This window comes from Botryllus schlosseri, chromosome 12, assembly GCF_051294905.1.
Source record: "Botryllus schlosseri isolate E-star chromosome 12, Bs_hap1, whole genome shotgun sequence".
Lineage (NCBI taxonomy): Eukaryota > Metazoa > Chordata > Ascidiacea > Stolidobranchia > Styelidae > Botryllus > Botryllus schlosseri.
This window is the reverse complement of record NC_137247.1, coordinates 21792012-21818824: the sequence shown is the minus strand read 5'-3', so window position 1 is coordinate 21818824 and position 26813 is coordinate 21792012. Positions and strand designations below refer to the sequence as shown.

The 26813-nt window shown below is 40.9% G+C and overlaps 2 protein-coding genes across 2 annotated transcripts in view; one reads left to right on the top strand and one right to left on the bottom strand.

Moving 5' to 3' along the window:
- The window catches only part of LOC145451745 (uncharacterized), a 31063-nt gene extending 18563 nt beyond the window's left edge, over nucleotides 1-12500 (top strand). The window contains exons 18-26 of the mRNA XM_080329982.1: nucleotides 484-606; nucleotides 4312-4509; nucleotides 4696-4905; nucleotides 6499-6587; nucleotides 6977-7139; nucleotides 10775-10871; nucleotides 10956-11095; nucleotides 11181-11387; nucleotides 11679-12500. Coding sequence (XP_080186108.1) covers nucleotides 484-606; nucleotides 4312-4509; nucleotides 4696-4905; nucleotides 6499-6587; nucleotides 6977-7139; nucleotides 10775-10871; nucleotides 10956-11095; nucleotides 11181-11387; nucleotides 11679-12229 — 1778 coding nt within the window. The 3' untranslated portion in view covers nucleotides 12230-12500. The remainder of the gene's footprint in view (nucleotides 1-483; nucleotides 607-4311; nucleotides 4510-4695; nucleotides 4906-6498; nucleotides 6588-6976; nucleotides 7140-10774; nucleotides 10872-10955; nucleotides 11096-11180; nucleotides 11388-11678) is intronic.
- A 2505-nt stretch (nucleotides 12501-15005) lies between these two features.
- LOC145452507 (lysosomal thioesterase PPT2-A-like) lies at nucleotides 15006-25802 on the bottom strand. Its single transcript, XM_080330684.1, has 6 exons — nucleotides 25337-25802; nucleotides 24948-25101; nucleotides 23132-23227; nucleotides 22962-23069; nucleotides 21066-21298; nucleotides 15006-15396 (listed from the first exon to the last, which is right to left on the bottom strand). The coding sequence occupies exons 1-6, from the start codon at nucleotides 25496-25498 to the stop codon at nucleotides 15244-15246; spliced, it is 906 nt and encodes a 301-aa protein (XP_080186810.1). The 5' UTR covers nucleotides 25499-25802; the 3' UTR covers nucleotides 15006-15243.
- Between the last annotated feature and the right edge of the window lie 1011 nt (nucleotides 25803-26813).

Below are 26813 nucleotides of genomic sequence, written 5' to 3'. Positions count from 1 at the left end.
GTAACTATAGTTCTAGGATTGTCGACGCATAGTTCTTATATTCATCCATTTAGTTTTAATAATCATGTAGTTTTCGGTGGCATTTTTATTTATTAATAATCGGTTCCGGATCTTTTAATTCAATAGTATATGTTACTATTTTACGGTAGTAGAATATGCATACTGGAGTATCACAACTTTCTAATAACCATGTCCGAGAAAACAATTGAGACCTGCCGACATTATCAAAAGCTCTGTTACTTAACAATATGGCAGATTTCTAGCATCATATGTTCGTACTCCACCCGCAAGTCACTGTCCGATTGATCCAGCATAAATATGCTGATGCCCGAGATCAACTCAAGATTCGTTGTACCGACAAGCCTATGTTGGAGAGGCGTTATAGTTCTCTCTCTTCATTTCCGTAATAATCACGTTCTTATGAAACTTAATATCAATGGATATGTATTGAGTAACCGGATAGATCACAATTTCCCGTTTTAGACGTGGATGAATGCCGAGTAAGAAACGGCGGATGTCAATCCCGTTGCCATAACATGCAACCTGGTTTTCGATGTTCTTGTTACGGCAATAAAGTGCTCGCAAAAGACGGGAAAAGCTGCATTCGTGAGTGCATTCATTTCGACCATTGTAACTCCGTACTGCTAAATCTAATATGAGTCGTGTACCGTTTAAAGCGTGAAATGACTCACATTAACCAGTACTCTGCCAACATCGCAAAGTATATTAAAGAAAGTACTAACGATGCCCTATATGCCTCCTTACACGAAGCCCTACACTCTTAGCGGTAGAACTGTGACTTTTCACCCATGTACGTGCCGTGATTTACGGTTGTAAATACACACTCGTGGTACACGAGTCCAGAACTCACCTCAGACATACACCACAGTATAAATCAAACAAAACATTTTAATCCGAATGATGCTTGCACGCAGGACGTAGAAAGGCATAGCCTACATGCAGTCACGAAGGATTCTTAACCGCGCTATTACTGTGAGTTAGGTTGTCATTTCGTGTAACACCTTTGGGATGCGAATGCACACTGCACAGTCTTAGCCATGAGCAGGCCGTGTTATTTTTGGCATATGCCAAAACTGCCAAAAATAACTTATTTTTGGCATTTTTCGATTTTTATTTTTGGCAGTTTTGGCATCGTCCTCTAAATAGATAGTTTCAGCCTCGAATTAGTCACAAAAACGCTTTATTTGGGCTAGTTTGTCAAAAGACACCACAAAATGTGCAGCATCCACGTATAATCAGTGCCAACGAACAATAAGAAGAAAAAACCTAACGATTTCATATAGGTTAATAATATCAAACAAAACCACAAAATGTGCAGTATCCACCGGAATCAGTGCCAATGAGCAAAAAAAAAGAAAGAAAAGCCTAACAAACACGCTCAACAGCTGATTGTTACAGCTGTTGAATAGACTTAAATTCATTTCTCGCCCAGCGAATCTGGGAAATATCGACTTCAACAGTATAGCCGCTGAGGGAAAGAATGTTGCCAGTCATCCACAAGAGGTTTTCAGAGCTTCAAAATCGTTGGAGGGCCGAACCGGCTTCCATGCATCATGAAAAGAGATCACTTCGCCAGTGCCATCGATCTCATCGCGGAAAGAATTTTCTTCCCGATCCTTTTCCAGGAGTTCCCTGTGTTGTCTCTCAACACATTCTATTTAGTAGCCCGACTATCATTTCTCCTTCAGTATACCGATATATTTTCGGAGGACTTTTGTCACTTCAGGTGGCTTTAATATTACCAACTCGCATGGAAGAGTCCTGGGACGGTTAGATTGTTTAATAACATTGACGCAACAAGACTGTCTGGCAAAACGAGACTATGCAGCTCAGAAATAGCCAGACAGTTTGTTGCGTCACCATGTTCAACTCGATCGCGATGCAAAAATCGCGGTTGATTTTGGGGGTTCCAGTTCCATGAGCAGAATATAATAAGTATAACGTAAACCAAATGCAGTCAGCCGTTCAATCTCGCTGTACCCACACCATTTAGGACACCATGCTTTCACCCCTAATGGGTGGGCTGGACCCAGATTAAGAAACCTGCCTTTCACAAACGCTCTTCTCGCTTGTAAAGCGGTCCTGTTAACACAACACCATTAACGAAATGCACTATTTGGCGGGCCGTGTTATTCTTGGCATATGCCAAAAATTGTTTATTTTTGGCATTTTCAAATTTTTATTTTTGGCAGTTTTGGCATCTGGCTCCTGAAATGCCAAAAATAACACGGCCTGGCCATGAGTGTACTGGGTTGAGCACTGCTTCAATATCTCAGTTGTCAATTACAACTATTGATCGTACACAAAGCATCCGTGTTAGTAAGTGTTAACATGCACAAGCGTGTGGGCCCTATATAAGGCTACATGTTTTACATCAGTGCTTCCCAGCCGGTAGGTCGCAAAGCTATCTCAGGGCGGTCGCGAATAATGTAGCTATGTTACAGTCTCCCCGATGCAATATGCGAAACACTTTCTCTCCTCGCGATTAGACGATCAAATACACGTTCTCCTCCTCTAAATTAAATTGATTTGCGCCCGTGAGCGCCGCAAACCACGTTCTGGTGCTCTCAATAAATTCGTGAGCCATATTTTCGTAGCAGTCATTTTCATTGGAGCGCGCATCTGGACATTGTGTTATTGTCTATACCTGAGAATCGGAATTCATTACTTCCCCAAGAAGTTTCGCGTACGTTGATCGGGAAATACAGCAATCCAGCCCGATTTGGAGCTATAATGAGCGAACAGTTTCCGCGACGCAAGCTATACTCAGTAGCCCGTTGTGTTAGACGCAAAATACTAATTAAGGACGGGATGAGCGCTTTCCCGTTTGTAATCATCCGTTACGTGTATTAATTCATGTCTGCTCGATACACTCGTGTGTTCAAATTATCACGCAATGTCACGTGTCGGTATCTAATTTAACTCGTTAATAGGGCTGGGCAAAATCGAGTACTCGGGTGATTCGATTCTGAACTACGCATTATGCTTCGAGTCGCATATTCGAGTATTACTCATTATGACGTCATAACAGAATGTAATATGTCGAAGTTCAAATATGTACCTTTCATGCCACCACAAAGAATATAATGCCTCTTATCCATCACATTAAAGATACTTTAATATTTTCTCGACCATACCGATCTCATTGTACTATGTGACAATGTTTTGGGATGATCATGACTTTAGAAATGTGATATTTCCAGTCACGTAGGTAACTTTGTAGTATGTAGGCTACTATGTACGATACGGCTAATCAAGGTTTCAAGGCCTCCACATTGGTAAAGAGTATTGAAACTATAGTATATATATATATTTCTTGTTTATAAAATAACTTTCAGTGGTGAGGAGCGTATAGTTTCAGTACTCGAAAAAATCGTCATTTACTACTCGACTCGAATCATTAAAATTAATACTCGATTTAGATTCGAGTACTCGAGTCCTTGTTCCCAGCCCTACTCGTTTCTCATGTGACGCATTGTGTGTTGAATTATGTTCTCATACGTATTTTTCATATCTCATTGTGGGTCGCACAGTGAGACTGTGGTAACAAGTAAGTCGCGAACTGAAAAAGGTTTGAAAATACTGGTCACATACATAACCCTGTTTGAAAACTCATTGATGCTATTTAAATGCCTTTTGTTGACTTGTTTCGTCGCGCATTTCATACCAATATTCAAAAATGACAATATTAGTGAAATCGAATGAAGCACAAATGACTTATTTTGGTCTAGACCAGTGGTTCCCAACCTTTTTCGACCCATCGCCCCCTTCTCAAGGTCCACACCGATCATCGCCCCCCAAATTTTGTGCACCGATAATTGGGCATACAGACTGCAATCACCGGCGGGTTGACTAAAAAAAAAAAAAATAAAAGGTCATCTTTCACCGCTCGCAGCTGAAAATAACGTTTTTTCGCTCCGCATTTGCTAGGTGGATGACTAAAAAAAAAAAAAAAAAAAAAAAAAAAAGGTCAGCCGTTTTTACGCGTCATCGCCCCCCTATCGCCCCCTTCGCTATTTTCGCCCCCCGTCGCCCCCTTTGTCCATTTTCGCCCCCCTGTCGCCCCCTTCGTCATTTTCGCCCCCCTAGATCGCCAAATCGCCCCCTGGGGGGCGATATCGCCCACGTTGGGAACCACTGGTCTAGACAGTTTTTGTGACCTGTAGAACTGAATGTCACGCTCAAGTGGTGCAATATGCTAGCACATATCTTCTATCATCGGTCGTGTAAGTCTTTAAAACGATGCTTCTGTAATCTGACCACCATTACTAAAAACGCAAACGATTTCAGAGACTGGCCAGACTTGCTCGTCTTTGGAACTTATCCCGCACGGCGGAGTGATACCGAGGTCCTCTTGTTCCCTGGTTCAGAGCGTATCAATAGGGAAAGTGTGTTTCTACACGTGCAGGAGTGGCTACAAACGATTAGGACAGTGGCGCGTTACTTGCGGTGAAACTGGCTGGTCCGGCAAGCCACCGCAATGCCTTCGTAAGTTGAAACCTCCTGTGATATGTTTGTATGAGTTGAAATTTCCACAGTTTTGTTACGATTTCTTATCTTCCTTATCTCGATATTGACAGCTGGCTGATATATTTGGCACCTGACTAGGTCTTCCATACCACGAGTTAGGTTTCAAAGACAAAAAGTTGAATATCACATTCATTCCAATTTCAGCCCAAAATGTATGTCCACCTATGGATGTGCCATCCGAAGTTCGCATCTCACCATCATCATGTGGCACTACTACTAGCTTACAATGGAGACTTTGCCGTTTTTCGTGCAAGAACCCATCAGACCGATTGAAAGGGAGTCGTTCAACAAGATGCATGCCTGGAAATCGCTGGGAAAACCACGCACCCACTTGCATAGCCCAGGTATCTATAGGTATGTCGAGCATATGAGATGTTCTATACATTTTCAATTTGCCCACCATTTTTATTTGGATCAAAATTTCGGCGTCACTGACAGTTCAACAGATGCGTCAAAAATTTCTATACATAGAAACATACACTGATCTACTGAAAATTGAACTGTACACACGCAAGATAGCACGAACCCAGGATACCAGTCATTAGGGCTATATACCAGAGGTGGTCAAAGTAGTCAAGAAAGCTACTCAAGTAGAAGTAGAAGTAACGACGAAAAAATCTACTCAAGTACGAGTAGAAGTACTTCTTCCATGAGCAACCTAAAACTACTTGAAGTAGAAGTAGAATTAACTGACTTTAAAAGTACTCAAGTATTAAGCAGTTGTGAAAACGATCCTAATTCGTTCACATGGGTTATAAAAAGGTGCAAATTGAACCATGCGAAAGGTGACGAGCATGATTCATATTAATGCATACCAGCAGATATCCAATTTTCGACAGCATATGCATTCGTCCGCATCATGGGATGAAAATATTAGTATTGATATGGAAATGCGATGCTAATCCTCTGTTTACTCAAACAGCACGTTTTGGAAAATATCATGGTATTGCGCACTCGCCCCATATTATAAGGCCTGTAGTTTAGTCGAAGAGCAATACGGAGATGTTGTGTTGGATGCGGTGTAAACACTTTGTGCGATTAGTAAACGTTAATAAAAAAATATGGTGCACCGTAAAAATGCTATATTGTATAGCTTTAGTTCTGGAAATTGAAGGCATTACTATAGTTGTTTTTATACTTCAAGATGTACGTTATCCAGACAAAAGAACTGATATTAATTAGAAATCAAAATATATGGTACTGGGAATTGAAAGTGAAATATAAATCTAAAAACTGAACATGTATTTAATGTCTTTGAGTCCAGAAAGTTTCGAAGGTTGGTATGCTAAAACAGCTCTAAAACTAAAAAGTCAGAGTCCACTTTTCCAGATTAGGACACGCCATGAACAGCTAGATTACGGTATGATAAGTAAATGCTAGATTGCGAAACATCAGTTTCAAACGTTATGATGAGTCATATATACTGTGATAAAATATTTGATATGGCGAAGGGCGACAATGCGGTGTGAACGGAACCACGCCAACCCGCTACGGAAATTATATTCACCGATACTTTCGTGAAATCATACTGGATACTCCGCAGTCACTGCGCTCGAAGCGCGACGAACATTCTGTGCTTAACTCAGCTATTATGAAAATTAAATGTCTATAGTCCGTGAAAACAGCCCCGCAATTTCTCAGGCTTTTTTCCTGATTGGAGGATTAAACTACTTCTACTTGACAAACTGAAAATAGCGAAAAGTAAGTAAGTAGATCACAAAATATTATGAAGCAGAAGTAGAAGTAGTGAAATTCAGATCTACATGAGTAAGTACCAGAAGTAGAGGAAAACTACTTGAGTACTTCGAAAAAGTAGAAGTACTTCGTCACTGACCAGTGACCACCTCTGCTATATACGCATAAACATAGCCAAACCTCTTCATATTTCAAAGTTTGGATATGAAGCATTATTACGATGTCCCTACATTTCATGTAAACCATTTGCAGCGAGTGAAGAACCCGACTTACCATGGATCAAGTGTCCATTGGACATGAATGTGAGACTCGCTCGAGGGCAGTCCGGTGCACTCGTAAGGGTGAGTAATTGTTTCTCCGACCTATATAGTATTTCATACTTTAAAGCTCATGATCTTGGTCGTGTTACTATAATCTTACGAAATTTTATTCCTGAGAACGTTTTCCTACATAACGGGGCTAATCACAATATGAAACGGAAACGAAAGCAATATATATATGTGATGATAACATTGCTACCTTCCTAGTCTTGCTATCCGCGATTCAAATATATAAATAAAGCACACCGTTATCATTTATTTTGTCGTTAGGACTCAGCCTCGATGATAAATCCGTTGAATTGAGTTTTGTTGAATAAAAACAGGAGAAAATCATTTGCAGTATCGCTCAAATGACTATTGAGTCACACTGAAGTGTCATTGTTGTATTAATCCATGGGATTTTTCGTAAGGTTTTCAGGCCGGTTACCAACATGAACACCACCACGCACGCAAGGAGTGATGGCATCGAATCAATGAATTTCTTTCCAGCAGGAATTACTACTTTGACATTCACCGCTTTCTCGGCTGACCGATTGCAGAACGCGTCATGTGACATGCACATTCGTGTACGAGGTAGGGTCATTTTCATATTCGTGGTATAAGCCATAGTCGCCGAGTTGCAGGGTGGCGGGGTGGCGCAGCCACCGCATACAATAAACTTAAACTCCCGCCGTCTGCAATTTCAAATTATCAGCGCTGTCAATTAGCGAGTCCGTGAATGCATTGCATGTAAATGCCAACTATTTACCATTAACCGATACGCGTGCGAATAATTAAATACGCAGCTTCGTCGGCGACGACGAACTAGTGCTTAAAATGCCCTAATAAATTGTATTCCGTGGTTAGTAATCAGACAATCGAAGTAACCTCGTTTACACGTCGATTTCGACATGGTAAAATGAGCATACAATTGTCGCGATGTCAGACTTGGAACCCCATTGCGCTGTATGCAAGTTGAGGAATTACTGGTCAGATGTGCGCTTTCTCGTTTGCTATCTTCTGTAGGCTACTAATGCTTGTCTGCTTTATACACTCGTATTTCCTCGATGTCACTTGTCAGCGTTTGATTTGTTATTAATACTGCACATTGTGCAGTGCACTGCGTTGAATTACGTTGTCAAATATTGATGCAACACGAGATTATCGGTGGCGCAAATTCTGAATTTAATCGATTAGTTTGAACGGGAAACTTCTATGTTCCAATGAACTTCATTGCTGGACGGACTCTATCGAGCGCAACCATATCGCGGATCGAATTTCAAACCTTTGGGATATGAATTTCTATTGATAAGGTAGCGACATGCGGCCATATTGCTCGTACTGCAATAACACGTGGATATTTAAAACCGCACCATTTTACGATCAAATTCCACTGGCTGATCGGAGCCTACGGTAGGCCCCAAGCTGATATTAACCAGCGCGTTGTCGGGATTAGAACCGCCGGTGCGTAGCCAGGGAGTTTCTCATTTATAACTAGAAATCACGTCCTTTTGAAATGCCAATTCACTAATTCGTATTATCGATGCTGCGTACTACAATTAGCGAGAATCAATTGTATGCGAAATGGGTCATCGATATCTCATGTGCACTGTCGGCGGTGGTTTGATTTAGCGCGTCCGCATGCAGGCCTGCTACCGTCCGCAGAAACGCTTTCACCAAACAGTAACAATCTCTGAGTGTAATATCGTTTGTGTCTATGTATCTTTTTCATTAAAACTTATGCCCGCGTATGAACAAATTGTGCTCGTTGCCATTGCCGAATCAGGGTATTTAGGTATGACTAGCGCACCCTGTAGTATTGCAGGTTTGCGGCATGTCTACAATTTCGTTATCAGCACAACCTTGCCGGCCGATTGTACAGTACGATAAAATTGATCACTATTATGTATTTCGCACAGCGTACTGAGGCTATAATTTCAGCAAACTTACGATCCTTATGAGATGTACAAATTCAACCTCATCGTTAGAAACGTAGATTTCATCGCGCGTTCTGAGAAACTTCATCTCCTATAGCGATTTGACGACCAAATATACGTTGACCTTCTACAAATGAAAGTGCATTATTTGCATCGATGAGGGCCGCCAGCCGCGTTTAATTTATTTTGTGAATCATTTTTGTGATAAATATTCTCGAGGCGCGAAGTTGGACAGTGTTTATTGTGTGTGACTGGTAGTTGGAATTATTCCAGTGCCCATAATATTAATCCAATTATGCTTTGCGAACGTAAATCGGGGAATGCAGCAATGCAGTCAAAATCGATGTTTTAATCAGCAACCAATTTTCGTGATGTGTTGGCGGTAAGTGATAATTACTGATTGGCCGTGCAAGTTTGTAATCATAATTCTTGTCTGTCTTTCGAGTTCCATAGTTATCGCGCAGTGTTACTGCTCAGCCCGGCGACGAATGCCGAGCGCGCGGTCATCAATCACCTAAATTCAGCGGGAGATCGCGTCGCATTACATTATGGATAACTAACCTACGTAGATTAGTTATCTATAATTACTTTGGACGATACGCGCTTATTAGTCGCAGCCCCGCGTAAAACTGCTGATACGACTTGTTTAATGGCAACTGAATATTAGCGTCAGAATGATCATTTCAAAAGGAAGAGGTTTCGATGTACCCCTGGCTACGTGCCTGCCGCCACCCCATGCAAAAATAAAAGTCGGCGCCTATGGTATAAGCTATAGGGAGATATCCACCCGGACATAAGTTATAGGCGGTAACGTTATGTCTACACTAAGATCCATCAAGTGTAAACTTGTTAAGTGTTGTTCGCGGTGTATGGGCTGTCCGAGTGATATAGTCCTACGCTATGGTCTGTGGCACGGATATCTAGAACTCTAGATCAGTGTTGGGATCAAGTCACTACCTTCGAGTCACGAGTCATTTCGAGTCATTGCACATTTTGTCTCGAGTCAAGTCAAGTCAATCGATTTTACAAGGTGACTCGAGTCAAGTCAAGTCACTCGAATTTTGGACGAGACCCGAGTCAAGTCAAGTCAAGTCACGAGTCAAGTCACAATTCAAGTCAAGTTGCCTTTTCGAAGTATGAGGCACGATAACGTCATTGCACTTTGCTAGCCGTCTTAAATACAGATTGAGTGGTCATTGGTCATCGATTTTGAACCGATGAACGAATATAGAGTTTAATATACACGCAAGAAGGCGCTGTATCGATCACATATAAGTAGAACTGCTAAATCTCAGTTTATAGTTACCAGCCAAGATAGAGAATAGATACGAATTGATAAGATGGAATACATTACGCATTTATTAATCATTATGATACAATTCGAGCCTGCTTCAATGGTTGAGGACTATATAAACTATATTTGAATTCAGTTCCAATAAAACAATAGGTTTAGTTAAGGCAAAAACAAAGAACAGAATTTAGTTTACTATACTAGTTTACGACACCGTAAGCTGTAAGCTTCGATCACTTCGTTTGCGGTCAATTTATTTGTGACCGAACAATGGAAGCTCAGTAAAATGCACGATCATTAAATGATCAGGTTCACGGGTTACACCAGCGTTTGGCGAACAATCCGAACATATGCAGTATACAGTGATTTTTATCGACACCTATTACTTAATGACTTGAAATTGACTCGTGAATTTTGCTCCGATTCACGAGTCAATCCACATTTCTGAAAGGCCAAGTTAAGTCATTTTATCAAAGTGTCTCGAGTCAAGTCAAGTCATACGAAAAAGGTGACTCGAGTCATCCCAACACTGCTCTAGATATCCCTGGGTCTGTATTAATATTTTTTATGTGTGACATGTGTAGGCTACATGTCGCGTGGGTTTCTGTATGAAAATGCGTGCGCACAGCTTAATTGATCATAAGGGAGCTTGTCGATAATGAGTAGGCTACCCCGGGTGTAGGCTATATAGCCCTTCCCCAACCATACATGAACAGAACGGAATACTTTCGCTTTTCCTGTGTACGAATATTTAGGCTCGACTTGATATGGAACTAGATGATGTACTTTATATTGTTGCGTTGATTTGATCACCACATTTTTGCCAACTTATAGTGATCTCGTAAGTTGCTCTTACACAATAACTAATAGGGGATTTTATCAATTGGTGCTTGAACCCGTCATTCACCATTTACAGGTAGGCTACAGCACCTAGCTCTCACAAATCGCAGCGATCGAAAGTGAAATCTACTACTTATCTACCTATCTACTTTTACAATTAGATCGTGAAGCTCCCACTATAAGAAAGTGCCCGGGAAAAATAGATATCGAATCGACACATCGCTATCCAGAACGATTATGGAGGAGTCCGGTATTCAGGTAAATACGTAAGACCTAATCCGTGGAAACAGCTCGATGAGCTGAGTGTTTAACTGTATCCACTCACCAACATTTTCTTTTCAGCGACAATGTGGGAGTCGTGTCGGTTAATGAGTCACGATTTCCGTCAGGCAATATAACATGGGGCCGATATAGTGTATCGTACGTGGCGAGCGATGCAGCAGGAAATATGGCGGAATGTGCATTTCTGGTTATCATTAAACGTAAATTTTGAACAATAACAGTTAATTTTCCCGAGTTACTGGATGTTTTCTGTCATTGTTAGCAATCCCTTTGTTCCTTTCCAAGGTCCTGCGTCCCGGAGCCAGGTTATGAGGCGATGTGGGACACCAACCGGGCCACTTAACGGAAATTCGAACTGCCAGACCTGGGCCCGAGGTGTATACTGCGATCCAGCTTGCAATCCCGGTTACGCATTCGAGCAAGTTCCATCTCCATATGTTTGCGGAAGTGATGGTTCGTGGACCCCAGATAACCGAATACCAGACTGTATGGGTGAGTATGAAATGCATAGCCTACTCGTAGGGAACAGAGGCGTCTGCATTCACACTCAAAGGTGGTAAACGAAAAGAGAACGTTCATTGGGGTGTCGATCGAATATTTCACAAGACATGTTAACGAGTGAATAGAATTTTTTTACTATAGTGTGTTTCAATTCAATGATGAATACAGACTCTTTTGGCTGAGTGTGCAGCACGACTACATCAATGGATTGCGATGAAACATTTGCTTGCCACCAAACGTGATACATCTCGTAAGTTATATCGACTGTCTTGTGTTTTTTAGATATGCGCTTGAAAGAGGCGAAAATCAGAAATAATCGATTGCAGACGGGTAACGAACTGTCTGTTGTCGTTAGCACCACGGTTACACCCAGCGCGGTGTCTATTTTCCTACATTCTTCAACGCCTTCCACTACTGAACGGCGCATACCTCATACCACATTACCTCCACGCGAATCAACCCCCAGAGAGCATGCCAAACCACCACAATGTCCTTTCGGAAAAGTTCCCGCGGTCTCAACCGGAGGGCTTGACGCCTGCGTCAATTGCTCTAAGGGATATTATAAGCCGCGTATAAAGACAGCCATGGTTTGCATGCCTTGTTCGCCGGGTTTTTACCAAGATAAGGACGGACAAAGTTACTGCAATCGCTGCCCTAACATACCGTTGCAATCGTCGCGGTCACTGCGAGGAAGGCACGGTCTCATGGGTTTCAAATCGATAGAAGAATGCGAGCTCTTAAGTAGCTACATTGCTGGAAATCGCGCACGGAAGGCGACATCCGAACCAATCAACAGCAGGCCGAAGACCTTACAAGCGATTCCGATAGCGTAGAACAAATTATTCATGTATTTTATTCACTTTGAATGCGTATTACTTTTTATACATATATTTGCTTATATTTCGGAACATTAGTACGAATGTCAGAATCGATGGGAAGCTGTCGCAAGAGGAATGGATTGGTAACATGTACATTGTACAATTTGTACATTGTACAAAGTATGCGATCTAATCACATAAGACGCTTCCGAACTGATAAGAAATACGATTTTAGATGTTCGACCATTCTCTTCGCCGCGTGAGAGAATAACAAAGTTTATCATTATCCGTCTGTATCTGAACAGTGCATAACGTATGCGTGAACTCACATATCACTCAGGGATAGAGATTAAAATCAAATGAATTTCCGGCTTATCCCCTATAGAATCCATCTTGGTGAATGCCCTAATTAACGACATTGAAGGTGCGTGCCGCAGATTACAACCTATGACTCCATAAAGACTCGTGTCAATGAAATTGATTATTAGGATTTCATATGGAACTTGTAATAACAGCATTATGTCACAGTAATCTACCGCTACGACAGGGAAATGTATTCATTGCAGACAGACATTGTACGACCAAAAGGAATTTATACATTAAAATACTATAAAGCACAAATATTAGGACTGTGAAGTAATATTGTCGCTTGCTTCCCAACAAATTTATGACACACACAGAGTTGTTCAAAGTGGTCAGTATTGCTACTCAAGTAGAAGTAATTACGTATGTTTCTATTTGATTACCAGTAACCGAAGTAATTTCCCAGGCTTCGTAAAATTACTTAGAGTGTACTTAGAAATTGATGGTTTGAAAAGTACTCAAGTATGGTGGCACAGAATAAACATGGTGATGAATTCCCATAGTTTTGGCAGTTAGTCAAGAGGTAAATACTTTACCTCGTGCAAGATTCATCTACGCGACTTATGCAAAATGACTAATGTTATTATAATTAGGTACAATCTTCTAAAATATATTCAGCAGTTGCCGTGATGGCGATAACAATTTGTGACTGAGACAATTTAACGCATAAAAGTGATATAAACTTATCCCAAAAATACTTTTTACTTTTACAAAATCCACAATATCATGTAGTTTGCCTAAACACCGTAGACCTAGAATTACACCAAAGTCATACCCACATCAATAAGTAGTGCAATCAGGCAAAGCCTACCTCAGTACTCCAAAACAGTAGAAGAACTTCATTACGTAAAGCACTCGTGTATGATTACCAGTGTTGGGATCAAGTCACTACCTTCGACTCACGAGTCATTTCGAGTCATTGCACATTTTGAATCGAGTCAAGTCAAGTCAATCGATTTTCAAAGGTCACTCGAGTCAAGTCAAGTCACTCGATTTTTGGAGGTGACTCGAGTCAAGTCGAGTCAAGTCAAGTCACGAGTCAAGTCACAAGTCAAGTCAAGTTGCCTTTTCGAAGTATGAGGCGTGGTTACGTCATTGCATTTTGCTAACTGTCTGAAATACTGATTGAGTGGTCATGATTCCAAACCGATGAACGAATATAGAGTTAAATACACACGCAAGAAGGCGCTTTATCGCTCACATATACGTAGAGCTGTTAAACTAAGTAAGTAATTGCATAGCCTCAGTTTATAGTTACCACTTTACCATCCAAAATAGAGAATAGAGAAACGAATTGATAAGATGCAATACAATACCCATTTACAAATTGATTAGATACAATTCCAGCCTGCGCCAATGGTTGAGGTAAGAACACAGAGAGCATAAAAATAGATTTTTCTATTTTATTACTTTACTACTAGTTTACGACAACGTAAGCTGTAAGCTTCTATCACTTCGTTTGCGTTCAATTTATTTGTAAGAGAACAATGTAGGCTCAGTGAAACGCACGATCATTGAATGATTGATCGTTCTCACTAGTTACACTAGCGTTTTGCGAAAAATCCGAACATATGCAAGATACAGTGATTTTTTTGACACCGATTACTTGATGACTTGAAATTGACTCGTGAATACTTGCTCCGAGTCACGAGTCAATCCACATTTCTGATAAGCCGAGTCAAGTCAAGTCAAGTTATTTTAGCAAAGTGACTCGAGTGAAGTCAAACCATACGAAACAGGTGACTCGAGTCTGACCCGAGTCAAGTCATGACTCGAGTCATCCCAACACTGATGATTACGGCAAAAATATATGACAAGTTACATACAGATTACGATTATACCCACGGTTTGCATGTCACGTTCAGTCCTATGTCAAATTTGGTAGTCTAGACGTCTAGCTATATATCCCTCACCGACCAGCCCTCGTTTTGACGCTTGACAACCTCGTCGAATCTATTGACGAAGTTAGAAGATTCTGAAGAGACGCTGGAGGTACAGAACACTATAGTATACAATTGAATAGTATATCCATATTGAAATATACCCGAATATATTCGGCTGTCAATCGTCAGGGTTAATCGTTAGAAACTAAAGTAGACCGGGAAAGAAGATTGTATATCAACGACCGTATTACCAAATATGACGTGACCGATATAAAAACGCGAGTAACTGTTCCCCAAGTTCAATACGCGATGCTTCAAGTTCGACGATCTGTCCGATTTAACGACTGAATTCCCTTGTGGCGTTAGTCCACTAAACCCTCACAAAGCAGGAGGCAATTCGGTTGACATATGTGACCAGCCTATCTCGTGTAAAGTCACATATGTAGCTTGCAATGCATCTCATTCATCGTTCATGCACTTAACCTCGGCCCAACATAAGCTATTTATTTCGGTTACTGCGATATAAGTCCGGGTTCGCGAAGCAATTCATACACGTCTGGAGTATTTATTCTTATAAAATCGAAAAATGGATGTAAAATAGTAAAACAGAAAACGCGTTTAGAAAGCGAACGAAGATATAGGCAGTAAAGGGAGATCGCGGAGGGGTGAAAACCAAATAATACAATAAGAAATGCTTGTCGGATTTTATATTTTCCAGGTCGTGGAATCCGAGATATAACCAGAATCACATTGCTCCTTTGCATAATAATCGTGATTCTTCTTCTACTTCGAGTCACAAAGGAATGGCTCGATGCATTTGTGGAAGACAGTTGCGTCGCCGTGCCATTTGGTGTGTTCGACACCTGGAATCACGCATTCTACGATATTTCCCGCATTATCCAAGGTCTTCAATCCGAAGGAATCATTCTCATAGATCTGCAAAAATGTTTACAAAGATGTATCTGCAATGCATCGTCGCGAAACATTGAATAGCGAAACCGTCCTGAACACTTATATATGCTGGGGTGGAGCATGGACCGGAGCCGGATTGGATATCCGGTCGGATTTTTTCATTTTTGTCTGGAGCCGGATCAGTACTTTTTAATAAGAATATGACAGCCTTACCCTCTTTCACACTCAAATCAATATTTTAAGTGAAATGATCATGGAAATTAACCACATGCCAAGTCCAAGTTCGCACAATTACTTCAGATAAACGCTGGGTTTGATCTTCGAGTCCTGTTTGCATTGTTTCAATTAGGGTTGCATTTGAAACAAAAATCAATTTAAGACAAACATGTCTAAAACAAGGCCCTTGTTCAAAACATGTTTTGTATTTTTTTAAGGCCACGACGTCACGAATATTCAATTTTGACGTCATAGTGGATTGACATTGACGATTGAAAATATAGGGTTAATGTTTATTTCATTCCCATAGTAAAGCATATAGCAACAAAACGGATTTGGGTTGAATTACCTTTGTCGCTATACCGCGTGTTCAAAATGAAGAGGAACAGCCCCATTGGAATGCTCGGAATTGAATGCCAAATCGGAATGCTCGAACGGTGATTACATAGTCAAACGTGTATTTCAACCACAGAAATCTGCATTCTTTCTTTACCACTATGGACATTGTTTTTTTTAATACATATCCAAATACTTTTTTTTACATTTTATTACCCCTGTTGACAGCGCCGCGGTATTTCTTGTATACTTACCCAATAGAGCGGCGGATTTTTAAAACTATGGGTGGCACCTTGGCAAAATCAGATATATTGTGAAACAAAGTATAATATAAGTTTGACTGTGATTTGGAGCACTTTATATAACATGAATCATTCGACTGCATTATATCTTGTTGATAAATAGTAAAAGAAACGCTGCGAATTACAACTACTTCTTTAAATACGAGCCTCTCTTTATAATACGGGCCTTAACATAAGGTCGGCAAAATGGTTTGAAGAAAAAGTTCACGACAAGGCGTCGTAGAATTTTATTCGATTGCATGTATTGTAACGAGGCCGCGACCCGATTTGAAATTTCGGAATAACGCTTAGTAAAGCATTTTAAAACGCTGAAATTGATTTCAGTTTAAACGTATTTTTGTTGTTGTTCAAAGTAAGCTATTTTCCTATGTCTAATATCACTATCCCTCACCCTAGCTTACCCCATATCGATTCTTTGGTCCAGGGGTGGCCAATCTCCGGCAGTAGAATGAAAATTTAGCGGCCGTCGTCATTTATTTCGACTAGGATGTGTTGGCGGCCGTCAATATGCAACTTCAATTTTTGATTTGGCTCCCTATTTCATCAGATGTTTGAATTATTGTTAAAGTTTTCTTCGTGCTAAGCGCTGTTCAATGCGAGTTGATTTTCTATTTGATATGGTAGTGTCCTTTGTAATCCGAGCCCTACAGTACAGATGCGAACAGCAGAGGAAAATGATGTGCCCCATAAAGAAACACCAATTTGTAATCGTGTTCTCCTCATCACGAAGAAAATTTGTTTCTGGTAGGCCTACGTTTGGGTGAATCCAATATGTTCCCACTATACCTAGCGACAATCCTGATGGGAGGTCAAGAAATGACAGCATGCAATAAATGAGGCTAATAACAATTGTCCCACCAAAAAGATGCACAGCAGCATTAATAAATTCCCTAAATTTTCGAAGACCGCAATCCCTACATCAACTCTACCGGTGAATCTGATCACATGGGACGAAAAAGCATAAATATTTGATAGTAATATGTGAAACTATACTAATATCAATAACGAAATTCACTCGTGAGTATCACAAAATTTTCGCGCTTAGCGCGTCCATAAAGCCAATCCCTGTGGCTATTCAAAACATGACTACTGACGATATCGGTGCGCATATTAAGCCGATATGACTAAATAGATCAGTCCGGAGTTTACCGGCAATGGACATGGACAGTTCAAAGTGGATACTTGGCCTCCAGTTAGTTCATTACGACTATACATAAATAATTGACATGCGGCTGTGAATAGAAAAATGGCTGGCCACCCCTATGCTTTAGTTGCCGAAGAGTGTTGTCAGGTATCGTGCGCAGCTCATAGTTCAAAATGGAATGGAAGTGATGATCATGATATTTTTGTTGTGTTTGTGTTTCCTAAATGAAATATTATTTCTTTGGTAGTAACTATGCCCGTCGCTCACGTTAGAGAGCACAGCGTTGTACTGACGTATACAGTTATCAATACGTGGTTGTTATACTGCGTTGCCTATTTTTTATCTTGATACTGAAGTCATTCGGCCGCGGCCTCTACGAATTTTGAAAAGTGGCTCTCGACCCGTTTTGAGTTGGCGACCCCTTGTGTAAATGTATGCAGCTTTCACACTATTACCTTGATATCGTGATACCCAGGGTCGTAACAGCACTTCGCCAGCCCCCCAAAAAAACTTTGGTCGTGGGCCCCCATAGGAATATAGACCGAACTTCTGGGGGCTTCGCGCCCCAGACCACCCTCCGCCGATGCCCTGTTTACCGCTATTTATGATATGCGTTGGGAGTTTGTGTAGGGAATCAGCTTTTGTCGCCTAAGCGCGCGAAGCGCGGGAAATTTCTACAATTAATGACTGAATCGGTCAGTATGATCAGGAATTGCATATATATTATCATCAATTTTTATCTTCTCTCTGCTCACGTAATCAGATTTGCCGGTAGAGCTGAGTGAGGTGTGTTTGAAAAGGTAGGACCACTCAATAATAATTAAACATCTTCGGGCCTATACTCGTTGGTAGGAACGAAACAGCACCTCGTCAGGCCCCCAAAAACGTGGGCCTTGGGCTCCCACAGGGTGATCAAACGACCCCTCCATCACGTTGTTCGCGTTTGTCACGAAATCATTTTTACTGTATTGTGAGCCAGCGCCAAGCGCGAAAATTTCCGATAATTTATGATAAAATCGGTCAATCAGATCGGCGATTGCATATATATTATGCTATCAATTTATTGTCCTCTCTGCTCACGTAATTAGATTTATCGGTAGAGCTGAGTGAAGTGTCTTGAAAACGGGAGGGCCCGTAAATAATAATTAAGCATCTTCGGGCGGGCGGACCCGTTGAACGTTGATATGACTTCGTTACATGATGTTATTTCGTAACTTCCAGTCTGCTATATCAAAAAATATAGAATCGCCCAAACGTAGGCTTCTAAACTAAGAAACGCACACGATTTCAAATTGGTATTTCTTCACTGGCATAAATTTTTCCCGGCGGGATGGTATTTGTCTTGTGAGGTTCAGATTGCAAAGACAGGAACATTCGGCGCCAGTCATTTAGGCGCCTATGGACAATTAAAACTGTATGTATTTTGTATATATAACGAAGTCTTTGGTCAGCATAAGGGCATAGACCCTTTCGGCCAAGGTTTTCTCGATGCCGATCGTTCTGGCAGACTTCTTGGAGTCGCATGTTATATGGCCTAAAACTTGATTGTATGTCTTGGTGAGTCGTGGCGCGGTAATGGCCCAGTACCCAAAAATGAAGATACATGGCTATTAGGGTTGTCCATAATTTGGAAAATCTCACAAATCCTGCGTATCCATTTCTCATTCTATAGATTATTGATAAAAAAACGTCGATGAGCCTGCAATAAGCTCACAGGAAAGTCGTTAAGATTTGTCTGAATGCGTTTGAAAGTGGCTGCCACAGAGTGGGCGTACCAGCGACCATAGAACGGCGAGAAGACTAGTAATCATGAAATCACGGCGCTTGATTGGGTAAGCGGCTATGCCTGAATGATTACGACGGTGACGGCTTGCTGATCAGCTGTTCGAGGAGTCTTCTAACGGCGGTGAATCTGTAAGCGCATTGTAGCTTGGTCCGCAGATGATGATTTGAGATTGATTCGGGATATGTTTAGTAACATACTACAGAACGAACAAGAGATAGCTACTTCACAAAAACGTTTGAAACATGACTGGCTTATTGTGAAGGTAACCGTTGTAGTCTGTGTACCTTGCTTTCATCGAGGGAAAGCACTGAAACACACGAAGAAACATTGCAATGGCACTTATGCAAGCAGCGTACTAATTTCTAGTTTCAGAAGGGATGTACCATCACTGATTTCAAATATAAATCTTAACAGTGATCATACTTTGTCTGATCTTATTAGGCTCTGGTCGTGGTATATAATTTAGGTCTTGAATGCTCTAAGGATGGGCTGAATCGTCCGTTTATGCGTGGCACCTGTCCGATTCTAACAGCATAATGAATCTACCCGTAAGTGCTGTCAAAGTTCTCAATCATACCACAGAAAGAGATCTATAGGTAAGCACAGGCTATGCTGGTAGGGTCAGCAAAACTCCAGTTTGCTTGAAGAGCTTAGCCTCTCCTAAATGAATCATGGATCATCACTGGCTGCATCACGACTAATGTTTGAATCAAACCAGACATGGATATATAAATGCATTTAATCGATGCGGTAGTTACACTTCTTCAGAGTTCCAATGTAAGCTACCTGGTCGGTCCACATATCATCTTATAAGCATACAGGATTGTGCCCCGCAGCATCCGTCTCACATGCTGTGCTGCACCAGTTTGGCGATGGCTAATACTTTACCTGCACCCAGGAAGCAGGAGGACTCGGCGTAATCGCAAGCATATTAGACTAGATGCTTCTGGGATTTATACTCACTTCTACAAGTTCACAATTATTCGCTGTTACACCTCGGCCATGTCTGCAATAGGCTATTGCTGCTATAAACCTATCGTAACCGACTTTTAAACTAAAACATTAAATCACCAGGTGTCACATATTATTGTTAAGTCACCAACCTACAATGCCCTTACAGAATCATCGCCGTTAGCAAACTTCTTTGAAGAGTAGAAGCACGTAATCAGCAAGTTGCTGCGGTCGCGATCATTCAAGCATAACTGATTAACCAATCATGAGACGGAATTTCGTGATTACTAGTCTTCTCGCCGTTCTATGGTCGCTGGCACGCCCACTCTGTGGCAGCCACGCCCACTCTGTGGCAGCCACTTTCAAACGCATTTAGACAAATCTTAACGACTTTCCTGTGAGCTTATTGCAGGCTCATTGACGTTTTTTTATCAATAATCTATAGAATGAGACATGGATACGCAGCATTTGTGAGATTTTCCAAATTATGGACAACCCTAATAGCTATACATGAATTCGCGCCCTGCGCGAAAAATTTTTGAAAAAATTGCATAAATTTTCAAAAAATTCTCTATGATTTATCCTAATTCACGAAAAAAATTTGGGCCCCCTTCGAGCTCGGGCCCCTCCCAATTTGGGGGTTTGGGGTGCGGCAGTTACGGTGCTGGTGATACTTTGGCAGCATCGCCGGTCTGTTATGATAATTTCTATCACAATAGTGATAGGAATCTGCCCAAACACTAGCCTCTACTTCAAAAAATATGAAATAAATCAAGGAGTAGTTTTACATCTAACACATTTGACGTACACGCGGGTGTATTCTAAAAAAATAAACATTTTATTAATGTACGCACTCGCGCAGACGTAGGCTACATAGTTTAATCAAGTCACTACATATCAAGTTAATTTCGAAAAGACTACGATATCGATGCTATTAAAATAAGTTTTGATGCAATACCTGTAAGTTTCTCATGGGAACGACGTTTTCATCAGAGTCAAAAGCACCAAATTGCGAACTTTGCCATGGCGTGATCACTCCATCATCTGGTCCACCCACCAAGACAAGTCGTTTCAACCGCAGAAAGTTCGTCTTCCATGAATTTCGAAAGGAGTTATACTCCACCACCGATTCGTTGTTCAGTTGCGCTAGGAAGCTGCTGTACATGCGGTAACCGTCCAAGTGGTGAGGATCTATTTAATTATAATGAGATTATCCAATCATTAATCTAACTCTATACATTAATAATTTCACAACGGGGTGCTATTGAATGCCGAATGACAACCGTCATCCCACAAATGGCAGGTATTGGTAAATGATCTACGAGCGTTCTCGTGAATCAAGACGTAGTACACCGCATTGTTCGAGTCGGAGTTTGAATTATTGCATATAATTACTTCATAGATAATAAGAAACACTCAAAAATATAATTATGTACTTCTGATTTATAAATGTGCAAACAGAGATAAAATACGATGTATCCTAATCAAGCTATTTTGAAACTCCGCCTTGCTGCTGAGCCCCTCCCCCCACTTTGTATTGGAAATTGTTTCGTATGTACGCACCATTATTATGTGTACTACACCTTTAGACCTTTTAAGTGGCATGATTTCTTGGCAAATAATTAAATATGGTGCTTCTTGGGATTTAGCAAATAGTCAGAGTTTCACCTCTATTATAAGTGTGACCGTGAGCACCGCAAACGTGACCCCCATCAATTTAACATTTTAGCTGAATCCGCCACATTTTATGAAACTTGACACTATCAACTCCATAATTGACCATATCTTCTAACGCTAATCGCAAACCCAAGTAACGGTTAAATCTGTAATCCAAATCCATACCGCTACATATCCTTCACATATCCCTTGGACAAGGGTTGAACAATTGGACATTTTTTAGCTTTTCCTAATTAGATTGGAATTACAATTAGAGCTACACATCTTTTCTATACATAAGAATTAGATTTAGTATTACTACATTCGCTAATACTCTAAACAACAAAAATCGTCTTCAATTTATATCAAATCAGAGTTCTTTATCACGAGGTATGACAATGACAAATGTCAGTACACCAAGCTTGGGTCGTTTCACGCTATACAGTTTTCCTGTATCGTTTTCAGGAAAACGAGAAATTGGATTAGAATTAAAATGAAATTGAAACATTTCACAAAGTAGATTAGAATCAGATTACTAGCGTTTCGCTGTAAGTTCGTCTAATTATACAACTAGAATTATCTATAGTTGCCGAAGTCTACCTCGGACTGATTGATATCCGTGTGAGAAAAGCCAGCTGCGGTACCTAAATAACCATCCATATGTCTACTTGATCCATTCATATTTGGTATTGTTACAAATCTTCGGAGATATTGCCTTCGCCTATATGCAAGAGGTGGGCAAACTGCGGCTTCCGATCCGCATACGGCTCTTTGAGCCTTGTTGCGGTTTTTAAATGCTTGCAAATGCGCTTCGCCTGAGGTTTAATCCGATTTACGGAGTAATAAGATTACCGAGCCGACATCTTCCTTAACTGTTCGGCGTAAATATCAGCCTGATTCCAAGCACCTTGCAGTCCTGGTGGAGACGCAACGTATCACCACACAATAATAGCCTACAATCCGTTGAGACGGAATAAATTCGTATTTTTTAATTTTTGTGGTTGTGTCTTTTTGGAAGCCAAGATTTTGATATGCGACTCGCGCATGAATCAGGTCTGCCCACCCCTGACCTATAATATAGTATTCCGACTTCCTTACCCCCCCCCCCAAAGTCATGCTGGTAGCCGACGTCAGTCTTTTAATACGGGATATATATGGCACGCGCCTGATGCTTTCAAGTCCTAAATAAATATTGTACCTCTCCAATAATTTGCGATTGACCATCTTTGTCCGTATCTTGTATATAGAATCTTGAAAAAGTTCCTTTTCACTATATTAGGAAACACCCATCTGAAGTACGACGTACCTTAATGCAAAGGATAGCAGCGATAAACTACGTACAATTCATCAGCTAAAAGGAACACCCACCTCCATATTGCCCGTTCAATGGGGATGACAAAGCAATGAAGGTATCTACATTGTGATCGTCCATTGTTTGTATGATGCCCCTAGCAACAAGTCCACCTGAAATGGTTACTTGGTGTTATCATATGTCCTCTTTCAAGAGGATCTGTCTTTTTTTAATACATTGAAAGTGTCCACGGAGGGCGCCTAAATGTCCTCGTTTTTTGGGAATTTGTCCACTTTTTCTAGAAAAGTAACAAAATGCCATTAAAATCTCGACTCCGACGCAGTGAACGCCACAGTTGGCAAGACAATCAAAGAAAAATGCAGCGAGACGGATATTTCGGGACTAGAGATGGGAAAGATGACCTTATTTTGGTTATTAGCATTATTACTATTGATGAAAAGGGGAGTGACGCTTTTCGCCTTTGAGGCCAGGTGCGTCACGGACTAGAATGTGCGGTCGGTACACCACAATGTGGGCAATAACCGATTTAGAAGTATGTACCACACGCTAGAACGGACTCTGCAACATTAGATATCATTTCGGGACGATCAGTAGATTTTCGAGTGTTGTAGCGATTTTGAGCTCGCGCGCCCAGTCGAATAAAAAGTTTCGATGAAAATCATATCGATGGCAGTGCAGCAAAAAATGCTCGACTGTTTCAGGTACTGTACAATGGTCATAGATCAGTATCTGCATCCAATTTTGTATAAATGTGCATTAAGGCGGCGATGACCTGAACGAAGCCGAAATATTATTCGTAAGAATGTTGCTTTAATTAAATTGCTTGCATATCCTGTATTTATATTACATAAATTACGAACATAAGAGTCCGCGAAGAATTTTCAGGGGGTCCACGAAACGTCGAAGTTTTTAGGATGATTGATAAACAAATTGTTATTTTTTTTAAATTCGGGACAGCATAAGACAGTTTCACTTTATAATTGTTAAACCTCCAGGACTCACATCATTGAAATGTCGTCTCGGTGAAATATCCTGCTGTGCAAACTCATTTTGATTGCCAAATTGCAAATAGCCTACTGATGCATGCAACGTGCTGTTTGGAGACGTGTTTTTTGGGTTTGTATAGAAATGAAAAGTTCGAACGGGCATTTCTTTAAAATGAAAAGTTGGAGATAGTAAGGTCAAACAGGGTGACTTTGAAATATATACAAAATATTATGGATTTGAAGTTTCAGCAAATTAGTGAACAGTCGTTTGAAATAGAAATTCCTGATTTTTTTTCCTAATCTGTCCCAATGAAGGGATTGAAACCTCCCCGCGAAATCCATTCGCTCCTGTGATATACATAACCACTATTCTAGAATAACTTCAAGACGAGCTACTCGATAAAAAATGACTAGGCTGGACGAGATATGTTCCTTAAAAACATTGTTTGCCAATATTAGTGCCAAATATTGCGATCACACGCAAGGGTGTCGTCGGAAACGTTGCGCGTTAATGTTACATTCGCCACCACCTGTAGTTGTAGAAATGGATTTTTGGAACTCATCAATACCAAATCTGAGACGCGGGTTTTCAAGACAATACATACAGCTGCGAAATTGGCCTCGATATAATTAAAGACTACCCAATTTCTACATATAGTATGATGTTACTCTCAAGAAAAGTCATTTTTGGCGATTTATCACAAGTCTACAGTTAATATTTGCATGATGATTGGTATAATCGTTAACGAAAACTTGAGGGGGCCACAGAGTCCGTGACGGTCGAAAAGGGGTCCGGGAAGACAGAAAGGATGAGAACCACTGGTATAGGCGGAGTGCAAAAATATATCTGAAGGCATAATTACCAAGGCGTCATTGAACTACAAACCTTGTGAAAATCCAATAATATTTACTCCGTTGTCAGCGGAATTCATGATCGACTTGATGTCCCTTCGTATAGCACCTACTTGTTGCCATAGCGGTCGTAAGCTTTCCATGTAATTGAAAAGGTTGATCACGTGAACTGGCGCTCCCGGAAATGTCTGAAAAACGTTTGCGTTTACATGCCGTCAAGTTGAAGGACTACTCGCTCATGTCAATTAGCCATCGTATACTAGGATCGTATATTTTCTGCGATGCACACAAATCAATATTAATTCTCAGACTATTATTGATTCCCATCGAGAGCGCACCAGTGTTTGCTAACGAGTTGCTAACGATTCCTTGCTCATTAATTTCTCGTCCTTGCATTGCCTATCGTGATGTATCTAATCCTACCTGTTCCATTCTGCTTGTCAGATCTTCCATTTCCGATCTTCCATCCAAAATTCCATGTATAATGATAACCGGTTTGCAGGTTAAAGTTTTCGCGTCGATGTCGTAAACCAGACTGCACATCAAAATGCTAAATGAAATCCATCTATGGACACCCATTGACATGGTACAGTTGGTGCGAGCTAGTCTGAATAATTTCAACGACCCATCAAGGAATCTAACGAAATAGGAAAGTTTGCTGCATATAAGTGAACATGAACATATGTTAATCTGTTAAGATAAATACAGCTACCAAACAGCTGTTACAGAAATATGGCAAACACGTCATTAAAATAATTGATATTCCACTCATAGCTCGTAGTCGCCGCCCCACATTGGACGCATAGCATATTGCGGTACTAAGATCTATAACTTTCCGCAACAATCAGAAGTGCAAAAGCCTCCGAGCTTTCCCGGTGTGACCGATCGTTACCTCTAATTATTTCATATCGCGCCAGAATTGCGGGTAACTGCCGCTTACCCGTATATATAATGAACGTTACCGCCGGCGGGAGGCGAGCTACAAGGAGCATCTTGCTCTCAATATGGCGATAACGATTAAATTGGTGCCATTGGACATTAGAATATGGTCACTATACCCCTTCATGCAGTTCATTTCCTTTCCAAGTAGTATGCATATGCGACCACAGCGGGATGTACAGATTGTAAACCGCTTGCCCTGTACGCCACAGCCTCTCTTCGCGCATATTAAGTGGACTAAAGTCCACAATTGTCCATTTCTGTTATGCTAATTAGACTGCACTTTCTAGATGACTTTGAGAGCGCGGCAAGAGAGCTCAGCACCTTACAGCGCCTCCACGAAATCGAATGCGTGAAATGTACTAGCTTATTGAAACAACTCCAGCTCATAAGTAGCCTATATTCTCTATAGGCGCATTGGCGCAATTCAACAATTCAACGACAATTAGGACTATTCTGGGACCACTCTTCCCAGTCGATCAATGCATTCATATAATTTTCACTACAACTGTGTAATGAATAATTGATTCATGGTGTAAGTATGTGACCATAATAAACACTATGAAGACACAGTCTCCAGGTGAATCCAGTCTCGGAATCCCAAAACATAGGAATGAGTATACTTATATCTCGATGTACAATGTAGGCTACATGGATTTGATGTCAGTTGCTTTCATGTGTGCATTGATTTTCTACTTCCAAGGGACATGGCTCATAAAATCGTGCCGCATGCCTGTGCTGTGAACAATTCCTGCCCGTCGGATAGGTCAATGCAGTAACCCAGTTCTGAAAACTTTGCAGTCCAATTAATATGCGCTTCATGTCTGAGTATCGCGAACCTGTGAGGTGACCGAGAGTAATACTGTTGTACTGACCATATCAGACAAATTATAGTTCTATTTGCATGCAGCACAGCGTGATTATATCGTGGCTCAGACGTGATGACCTACTTTACAATGGA